The 11303-nt window shown below is 38.7% G+C and overlaps 1 protein-coding gene across 2 annotated transcripts; it reads left to right on the forward strand.

The window, feature by feature from the left end:
* Window positions 1-235: 235 nt before the first annotated feature.
* LOC139473919 (proton-transporting V-type ATPase complex assembly regulator TMEM9-like) lies at window positions 236-11082 on the forward strand. 2 transcript variants are annotated; one of them, XM_071256727.1, is made up of 5 exons: window positions 236-419; window positions 1501-1604; window positions 2343-2436; window positions 2970-3101; window positions 10907-11082. In XM_071256727.1, exons 1-5 carry the CDS (start codon window positions 336-338, stop codon window positions 11075-11077), a joined length of 585 nt encoding a protein of 194 aa, XP_071112828.1. In that variant the 5' UTR covers window positions 236-335; the 3' UTR covers window positions 11078-11082. The 2 variants fall into 2 exon arrangements, with proteins under 2 accessions (XP_071112828.1, XP_071112829.1); XM_071256728.1 differs by having other exon boundaries at window positions 2970-3092.
* Window positions 11083-11303: the final 221 nt, after the last annotated feature.

Consider the following 11303-nt stretch of genomic DNA (forward strand, 5'->3'; position numbering starts at 1 on the left):
TGCTGGGGGTAAGTAATGACAACTCATATTTTAAACGATTTGCACACGGAGTGATCAATATGAAGAATACGAAGAATTTTACGATTTAATGGTAAAAAAGTCCAATAAGATGCAAAAAAGTTTTAGTAACAATAGCATTCAGATTTCGAGACTCGAACCCGTCTCTGATCTCATAGACATGTGTATTCAGTTATCATCTAACCAAGAGTTATTTCCCTTTGATGACTCTTTTAATTATAAGTTGCGAAATCCATATTTCCGATTTGATTATTACGATGAGGAAAAACAGATTATAATTGGAAATATTTTCCGTCGTGGGACAACACAGAGCAGGAATGGCGACCTTTCCGAGTATTACAGGGATTCTCCAAATTACTGTTGCCATCATCATCGTCCTTCAGTGTGTTTCTCAAACAAACGTATGTAGTTTACGAACGTACATCCGAAAATGCCTTGTAATGTCATGTGATCCAAAATGAATTGCACGCTGGTACCGATACCATTTATGTGGGAGTTCTTATTAGCAGTAATGGCACGCGTATTTACTGTCAAGGTGCCCTTTACTTTGTTGTTCACACTGAAACTATTTGAACGATACGCGCACTGAAAACATGGAAATGGCCAAATTTGATGGCATTTTATCTCTTCAGTACAGAAAAATAATCAGGTGTTCATTTAACCTTTTAACTTGTTTAAAGGAAGTACTGCATTTTACAAGGCCCTCTTGGAAAGGGGCATCTGACCCTCATGATCAAAAGGGTCAGGGGTAATTGATTGGAAAGAGGGGGGCCAAGGATAGAGTTGGGGTAAGTTACCCTAACCCTAAGGATATCAAGATCAGAGAAGCGAGAGCCACAGCGTGCACTGCAAAGGAATTTGCTCATACTATCAGTCACTGGTTTGTCTGGTCCATTCTTACATTATTTACACAGCTGGCCGCAGTTGTATGGCAGTATTTATCCACCAACAAAACAAACTTCTAAAAATAAACCTTCATTTACCTTCCTTAACATATTCTCTTTGACTTGGCATTAATGTCTCTGGAGCCATGTTTCTTTCTTGGTGATTAATGGTGTTTTGGTCTACATGTTGCTGATTCAGGAAATAAATATCCTTGGAATGATCATCTACATTACTGTTCAAAACTGTTAAATATTTTCTTAACAATCACTGATAATGGTACTCGTCCATGCAGCCAAAAGAAGGAACACAAATAGTCTTGGTATGTTTCAGCTATAGTTTTTATTTGAATCCTGCATTATGAACTTTTTGACACCTAAGAAAAATCATTTGACTTGAACATGCGGGGGTAAGCATAATAGAAAATGAAAATGTCCATCATGCTTTTCACACCGATTCTATAAGCTAGCAAGCTACTAGCTGCTGCTTTTTGATGACATATTGTATGTAAGAATACATTTTCCCTTGGACACGTATGGAAAATATTCCTTTGTTTAACAAGCATATTTGTTCAACAATGATGATGTTGCTATGTTGCAGGCTAGTTATGAAGATGCACGATGCAAGTGTGTTTGTGATTTAGAAAGAAATGGAACAAAACCAGAACGGACAGTTTATGTACAAACAGTAGGAAATCAGGAATGGTAAGTTAATTTTCAGCATGGTTTATTTGATTTATTTTTAATTGTGGATTATGTTTAAACAGAAAGAGAATTACCAATACCTCATATAGCATGTGTATAGATTACTTTTTGTTGACTTTTATATTGAATGAGATTAGAGAGTCAGTGACTTAAACATGTTTAAATTGAAAGTGGCAACAGTATTTCTGCCATACTGTGACTTAGAATAGATGGGCAATAACAAGGGATTCAAGAATATCTAAAACAGGGGTAAAGATGGTAAAGTGATTGTCAACCATCTCTTATACACATAGATGATTGTCACTGATACAAGTCAACAGAGTAAACATGGTAAACTTAAGTAAACATGGTAAATATTCCCTGATTGACCAAGTATTTTCTAACTTGGCTTTCCCTGTTTATGCTATTAGTGTGGTTTAAGGACAGGGTTAGAACACATTTACTAATTTCCCCATTGTTTTAACAATACAAGGGCATTTTATCATTCCTGGGCTTGTAAAGCTTGTGATTGTAGTTCTAACCCTAAAGGATGTCAGCTGGTGTGACTTTGTCTTCACTCCGCAACTTGTCCTGTTATGTATCAGGAATCCTGTAAAATTGTTTAACAATATTTGTTAGAGCCAGTGTATCGTCACCCTGAAGTTATGGAGCTGAGAATCATAGACTAAAAGTCAAATATATGGCATAATAATATACCTAGCCTAAAGTTTATTAATTTTGTTGTGCTTATGTTTGCAGCAAGTGTGACACTGTGGCACTCCCAAAGAATCCTGAAATCTTTTGCCCACGATGTGAATGTTCCAAGGAGAGTAGAAACACCACAACCATCAAGGTCATTTGATAATTTCATTGAGTACAGCTTCCTGGGCGTGTTGATCCAGGCAGATTTTACCCTTGTTCCTAAACAATTAGTACTGACAGAACAGAGCAGATCTGTTGACAATAAGCATGATAAATTATGTTGACAATAATCAGGACAGGTCTGTTGACATGGTTGACGACAAGCAGAAAAATCTGGTGAAGATGTGTTAACAAAAAGCTTGTGAAGACCAAAACATGACCTGATGACAATAGACTGTTGACAACAAAATTTGATGACAATACAATATTTTGATACACATGTTATCATATGCTGAGAATATGATGTGATGACAATGTATGATGTATGGAGAATGTATGATGAAAATATTTTTGCTGTCGGATATGATGATGACGATGACATATTGTTATTATCATTATTATCACTCCTCATGCATGTCATAAGTAAGACTTACAACATGTACAATGTTAAAAATGATTAACATTGAAGAGTCCTGATATCAGTCACTCAACAAAAGCCATCACTCTCTCCTCATTGTGTTGCAGGTGGTGGTGATCTTCATCATCTGTGTGGTGTCCCTGCTGATGGTGTACATGCTGTTCCTCATGTGTCTGGACCCACTGATCGCACGTCGACCCGCTCACTACCAGGAACATGCAGACGAGGAGGTGAATTTGGTAACAAGTTTTGGCTGCGGCTCTGTTCCTTGCTTCTTCAACACACTAACAACCACCCTCAAGCATCAAACAGCATGGCATCAAAACTGTTGTGTCTCCAATAGATGGAGCAAAGTCTTTTACTACTTGTGTACTCCAATATCTGTAGCATATCGCATCTCCTAGTGAGTCAGATATTTCTTGTTTCATAAATAGTTGACAAGTTTTAAGTGTGTGTGGGTTTGTTTTTTTGATAAATGAATGTGGAAATTCCAGCAAAAAACTTGTATGATAAATTCCAACTTATTTGACAATAGATTAAGAGGAATATTTGAAAGCACTGTCAGTGACTATAGGGGAAATATACATGAACTACATATTAAAGATATTTCATCCGTTTAATTAGATTTAGGTTAATCCCAATTATGTCAAGTCTGTTAAGAGTAACCTCCCTTTGTTAATTTATAAGGTTTAGATGTTATGGATGCTGTTTGATGCTTGGGTTGAACAGAACATGTGTTCAGAATGAAATTGTTCAATGTTACTTTTCATAAGAGTGTTTTGCAGTGCTCTGTGTACCTGTTTGAGATGTGTTGAACTTCAATAACCTCCTTGATATAGCATAACTGATTTAAGTTCATTATTGACCACAAAGTAAGGATTTATTTCATAATTAATGAAAGGTACTTATACCAGTCCACTGTGCCTAAAAGTAATCTAAGGACTGGCGCGTAGTCCCGTTCATTGAGGATATTAGCATGAGCATCCTGTATTACCCAGTGTATTATGTCTCCATTCTATTATGATAAATACCCTGGACTCATTTGCAACCAAAGGAAGTGACATCCTCATCTTCATCTCTCTTATCACAAACGTAGCAGAAGATTTCTCTCACTCATGGTGTAATCTGATTGGATGGCTATCTACAGTGCCATATCTTTCAACAGTGTTTGAAATATAACAAAATGCCAGGCTGCCATCAGGACCCAGAGACTCTGGAAGCTGCAGCCCCTGAGTAAACTCTTCAGGCCCTCACTTAAAAAACTGAAGCTTATTGTGACAAATAAATTGACCAGTAAATTTACTGAAGGTCATAAGGGCCCATACAAATTTGAAACTACAGGTTATTTCGAACACTGTCACAAGTATGGTTGAAAACATATAAGATTATAGGATAAGATTAACTCAATTACTTTAACTGGCTTGTTTGCTCTCAACATGCTCAAAATGGTGAATTAAGATTATTACCAAGTCAAAATTTCAAGGCATGTCAATGAAAAATGAAAGCTGTTTCGCCTCTGACAGAGCTCCAGATAAGCTGTGTATCTGCGTAAAATACGCATCAGAAATTGAGAAATACGCAGCAAAATAAAATCCAAGCGTATCAAATACGCAACGAACATTACAGATACGCTACAAAAATAAAACTTGTGCGTATCATCAAAATATTGTGAAGTAACCCTGCGTATTCGATTAGCAAATCAGCAACTTATTTTGAAATTATAAACGGGCATTCCGTGAAACCTTGCCAAACTCCACGATGACAGTTACATCATGATCATTTGCCATCACACTTTCTTGTGGAAGTATCGTGGTATTTTTGAGTCCTATAAACATGTAAAAACTAGTGGGTAACAGAAATTTGAATACCCAGATAGAATTACTGATATCCAATGATTTTAAAATGCATGGGTAAAATACCCACAACACCAAAAGCTTATCTGGAGCTCTGCTCTGACTTGTCTAATCTGTCCTGATTCTCTTGATCCTTGGTCATGTTTATTATGCTAATAAACAAAGATGGAACGGGTCTTTACACATTTGTCAGCTATATATTGACCATGTTGACATCTGTTTATCAGCCCTTTATGTCCCTTTGATAAATTACTCTTGGGTCATTCAGCTTCTAAATTATTCTAGACCTGAAGCTTTGAGACCAGCATTAATTTATATTTGAAACTTACCAGATTCATTTCTCAGGGATTATTTTAAAGCTTAGAAAAATTACCTTGCTACCCATTGTCAGAGCACATAATGATAAGCAGATTGAATTCCTGATTGTTATATGAAGTTCAACATGTCTGAAATAGGCTATTATTAACTGAAACATTAAGTACAACATTTTCTAAACCAAATCAATTTGTAAAATTAAGATGTCTTAAAGATATCAGTATATGTAGAATACCTGATCACATGTTCTGAAGCATTCTCTGTGCATGATGTATTATCTGTGTAAACTTAGTGTAGTGAGTCACTACGTCCTCATCACACTAGTCAGCATATCACTCTGATGCCGCTAACCACTGAATATGTAGCCATCCCCTTCAGTTTGCACTGTGTATTGATGGACCTGGGATAGTTATGGCGTGTCTGTGGTTGTTGTTGGTCGTGGATTGAGGTCAAGGGATGAGGTCAAGGTCATTACACTGCATGTTATGATGGATGGAATGTTTCAGGTCAAGGTCATTACACTGCATGTTATGGGGGATGGAATGTTTCAGGTCAAGGTCATTACACTGCATGTTATGGGGGATGGAACAGTTTCGGGTTTGTGTTCCATAGATTTCATTAGGATGTAGGTTTGTCGGAAAATCTTTGCTATACCAATTAGCATTTGCTTTGATAGTTAAATATTCAGTTGTAATGTCAAGTCACACGAACGCAAGCGTCCTTGTGGTTTAACTATTATAGTTCAGGGCAAACCTATGGTTTATTACACTACAATGGGGAAAGAGCAAACTTTATTTCTTAAATATTGCAATACCTGAATCACAATATTACTCTGTGCCATTTTTACACAAACTTCTCCATGTTCGATGTGGCCCCGGGTAACAAGAGGTAGTTGATCTCAACATGATGAACTAGTCCATGACTAGTACAGGCTTGTTTTAATACTATTTGTATTGATTCATGACAGACAGTACGGTAACACAAGCACAAGTAGTTATCAGACCAGGCTTATTGGAAAATTTGGTAAATATTACTTTTTTGAAAATCAGTTTGGAAGTTAAACATGAATCAATACATGGTGAGGCATATCATGTATCGCATCATCACGTGTAAAATCATGATGCATCGGTGACTTGTGACACCCTAGAGCTGCTACTGATGTAGGTTCTCACCTGGAGTCAGGTACCTGTTTCATGTCTGCATCACGTACAGTGTTGGCTCAAGGTACTAACTTGTATCACATGTGTCGGTGGAGGTTCGCTCACTGCATGAAGGTGTCAGTTACAGAAGATATCAGCTCTTAATGTTATTTTGTTAGATTTGGCAATATTTCTTATGTGTAACAAAATTTCCAATTCGATGTAGGCTTTGAGTCAGAGTATTGTTGGTATTTCTCTGTAGCATTTTCTTGGCATGGTTTGTGTCACATTTAGAAAATTCTATCCTTTAAATGCTTGTCAGAAGAGTAATCATAGTTAATACAACTATTGTAGTAAATAAAAAAACATACAACATTATGGATGACAACTTCTGGTGTATTGCATTTAAAGACGTTTCCATGTAGATGGAGTCATCTTGATAACGGTGTTAGAATCTACATGGAAACATCTCAAAATGCTGGGAACCAGAAGTTGTTTTCCATAAAGTTGTATGTTTTCTTATTTATTCACCAACTTCTAGAGTGCCAATAAAAATGTTACTCTTGTAGTAATCTGGCACATGGTCCTGTGCACAGCACACAGATCGCAAATCAAGTGAAGTTAAGCAACGTCGGTCTCATAGAGTAGTTGGATGGGTGACCACTTTGAGCTTGACTCCTGAGAGTTTCTAGGGCTTCGGTCCTGCCCCACACTGAAGCACATGTACCACATGTGGTGTCTCCTTGGGCAAGTGACTCTGTTCGAAATGTGCCTCTGTTCACCCAGCAGTGAGTGGGTATCCAGTAGGATGAGATGAGTTGGCTGTTAACCCTCTAGCCTCTCACAGGCAGCTTGGGTTGTATACTCCCCATGGAGCTAAGAATGAAAATCAAGTGCTCACTGATCCATTGACTGGGGTAATAATAGTGTAGCACTATGAGCATCCACTTGATGAATGGAATCTGGTGCATTATAAATGCATTTATTAATCTGAGGTTCAGGCTTTGTATCTCTCTCAACTTCGGGATTGCTATTCTTGTCAAACTTTGCTAGGAGCAGAAAATAGTCAAGGCCACAGGATCTATGCAAAATCACTGCACACTTCCACAAAATTGTCATTTTTGTAGGGGATTATTTGCACACAAATGTGACCTGTCACTTATGTTTAGCTCACCTGACTGAAAGTCAAGTGAGTCTATGTGTTGGGCTGCTTGTCCGGCATCCAGCATCTGTCCAATGAAGCTGAAATGTCACATGCTTGTTACCACCAATGGTGACACCTGAATTTGTTCAAGAGGTTTGAATCTGATTTTCAATTTGATATTGAAATAAATATTTTGACCTTTGCACATCAAACATCCTGAAAGCTATAACTTCCTATGGCCATTACTCAGCTATGTTTGTGGGGTAGCCTAGTGGTGAAAGTGTTTGCTCATCACATCGAAGGCCCGGGCTCGATTCCCTACATGGGTGTGAAGCCCATTTCCGGTTTCCCCCGCCAAGATATTGCTGGACTATTGCGTTAATCATGTTAGTATGGTTAGTAGGGGGACTGAACACAGTTTCTGTTTTTCTTTTTCTTTTTTAAATTTTAACTGTCATTTGACCTTTACACTAGAACCAGTTCTCTCCAAATGCTTTTCCTCACACTGTAAACTTATGTTCTGAGAAAGAACTAAACCTGAAACTTGATATGCTTGTTCCTAACCACAATGTTGACACATGAAATTGTTAAGAAGGTTCATTTCTGGTGTCACTCTGATGTGATAATGCTGGAGTACGCCATAAGCAGCTTACAACCATATTCACTCTCTCAATTCAAACTGGCCGCCGTAGCAGAGTTGGTTTCAGAGTTTAAACTGTGTGTAAAGTAAATTTAACTGTTGTGTATTGCAACCATGGTATAGTACATTCATTTTTGCAGTGTGTCAAAATTTAGCTTCTTGTTTCATGTTTCTATATCTATCTAGTATCTATACTGATTATATTTGTAAAGTGTCTGTCTTTGTTGACATTTTATTCTGTTGACTACATATCCAGGTGAGCTACAGTGCCATGGCTTTATTTTAAGTTGTGTAATGTGTGACAAATGGTCATTGAAACAATCACCAAGGATACATCAAATAATTCCTATATGTTAACATGTGCCATTTCAATTAATAAGGAAAAGGAAGTTATCAAAGCAGCCAATATGAGAGTTTTTAACAATGACAGTATCATCATGGTTCAATCACAGTTGCATCAAAGCAAAATAAATAGTTTAATTCAAGTGCAATCTCATTAAAATCAGATCTTAGTTTTCGCTATAGCTTTACAAAGATCTGAGGACATCCCATTACGGGTCACGTCAGAATGACCTTTCATCCGACCAATCAAAGCATTGCTTATCAGATCATGAAAGTGACAGTCGGAATGTGTTTTCTAATCATGCAACCTCGAAAATGTTAACGGGGTATTCAGAACGACAGTTACGGCCCGTACGACTGATTCCGTCAAAATGATCGTCCATCTCTCGCTTCCGTGGGATAAACATTTGAATGGAAGAGGCATTTCATAGTACGTGGAAAGCACTGCCATCTCAACCATATATATAACATTCTGGTATTTTCGTTTGTTTAGTTTTCAAAATTTTAATCGAGAGCTGTGTCAACATATTTTTCAAGCGTAGTCTGAAATGGAAGTTGCCAGGTTGAAACAAGTGCCGTAAAGCGTGAGAAAGCTGCTTTCTAAGGACAGAACTGAGACTTGATGAATATAAGAAATATTGGTGGCAAACAACTCAGTGTAAGATAAAGTCAGATGCAGACTGTATTGGATAGCTTGAAATTGTGCATCCCAAGGAACACCCTGTATTGTTATACCTCTGTTAAAAATCTTGCAATTCCATTGGTTAATCCATACCATGTGACGAAACATCTTTTAGTGTAGACCCCGAAATTATGTGACTGACACTGTCATCGAATATTGACTCATCACATTATCAGTATTGACCTGTCATGTGATGAAAATTGACTCATCTGCTAGAAAACAAGATGGCGTCTGGTATGACCATTTCAAACTTCGCAGCCAAGTTACTGTAATGAAACAGGGGGGTTAAGAACTTCATGAACTTAAAAGTTAATTTCAGTATGACAAACGAATGATAACTCTTGACGAGGTAAATGTTCAAAAACAAGGACCCTCGCAATCAACCACTTTGGTGGTCTGACCTCAGAAGTCGGGTCTTCGAGTCCTTGTTTTCGCCTATTGACCTCGTCAAGGGTAATTATTTGTATAGTGTTTTCTCCAAAGGGAGCCAGTCAGAAGTTTCATCACTCTGAGAGGGGCATGGATGGCCATGTTGGCATGTGCGTGCAACTCTCTGTGCAGAGTTGTCTCTTAGCCATTAGGACTTGCCCGGATTACTGATAAATAAAGTTAATAAAAATTAGGGTACACACCTTGTTTTGGGACAGTAGGCATTCCACATGAAGTGGAAGAATCCGTTTCCATAGAGAAGAGAATTGTGTTGGAGAGTCATTCTGTGCATGTGGAATTCATGATCTGTAGCTATTTCACTTGACACATGCACCGTATCCCACAAGCAAAACTTCCACTACTGCTATAGTTATTGACTGCACAGATTACACAAATCTGTAGGTTCATTTGTCAGGACTCGATTTATCTTAGGTTTGTTTTGCAGTGAGAACCTTGGGTGTGTCTTTTCTTCTCATCTTAGGCGGTGATATGATTGAATGGCATAAATATCCAGATAAGTTTGTGGGTTTTCCAGCTTCCAAGGTTGCAAATGCCAAGGACCTATGTCACTTTCGGCTTTCCTCCCACATTAAGCTCACATGTTGTCAGTCTAGTCCTGAGTGTCACTTGAATGGTTGATGTGTTTACCAGCTTTATTATTATCGTCATTATTGTACCAGCTTTATTATTGTTTTCATTATCATTGCCATTATGATTTTTGAGTGGGCCAACTACTGTGGTTGAATTAATTGTGGTCAAGCACTTCACTCTGAGTACCGCAGCTACCCCCGTCTCAAGAGGCCATCTCCCGTACCTGAGACAGTGATCTGTCTCATGTACCTGAGACAGTAGGCCGACTCACGTTCTTGAGACAGTAGGCCGTCTCACGTACCTGAGACAGGCCGTCTCATGTACTCTAGACAGTAGGCTGTATCACATACCCGAGACAGTAGGTTGTCTCACGTACCTGAAACAGTAATCCATCTCATGAACCTGAGACAGTAGGCCGTCTCATGTACCTCAGACAGTAGGCCGTCTCACATACTCGAGACAATAGGCCGTCTCACGTACCATCTCATGAACCTGAGACAGTAGGCCGTCTCATGTACCTCAGACAGTAGGCCGTCTCACATACTCGAGACAGTAGGCCGTCTCACGTACCCGAGACCGTAGGCCGTTTCACGTTCCCCAGACAGTAGGCTGTCGCACGTACCCGAGACAGTAGGCCGTCTCACATAACTGAGACAGTAGGCCGTCTCACATACTTGAGACAGTAATCCATCTCATGAACATGAGACAGTAGGCCGTCTCAAGTACACTTTTCTGACTGAATATTGTACCAGCTTCATTAATGTCCACAAGAACCTGATTATTGTTTCAACCACTTATGATTTGTAGTTTGTTATGTTTCAGGAAACAAATAATCATTCTCTTATTTACCTGCATGTATTTGCCGTCTCTCTCTGTTCCCTATTTCTGATGGAAAACGTATATTTCCAGGATGACCTGTCTATACCTCGGATGTCGCCGCTTGAGACGGCAGCAGCAGCGTCAGCGTCCGCACGGCAGAGGTCGATCCTCAACCGCGTGTCCGATGAGCAGAAGAAGTGGAAGGGAACTGTGAAGGAACAGAGGAAACACATATATGACCGGCATTCCATGCTTAATTGAAGCAGTGGAGATGTGGGTCAGAGTACATAGCTGAATCTCATGCAACAAGCATCAGGTCGCTCACCATCAACCTGGCTTAAATGTACCTTTGTTCTTTCTAGAAGGAGACGAATTGTTATCTTAGTTATCACTGAGGATAATGTGAAGACAAGTCCAGCTATTTTCAGTTTTAAGTTGAGGTGTTGATACACGGATGTAGGTCTAAAATACCTTGTGCATATCATTA

The sequence above is a fragment of the Haliotis cracherodii genome, unplaced genomic scaffold (genome assembly GCF_022045235.1).
Source record: "Haliotis cracherodii isolate W230 unplaced genomic scaffold, xgHalCrac1.p SCAF_3, whole genome shotgun sequence".
NCBI classification, from domain to species: domain Eukaryota; kingdom Metazoa; phylum Mollusca; class Gastropoda; order Lepetellida; family Haliotidae; genus Haliotis; species Haliotis cracherodii.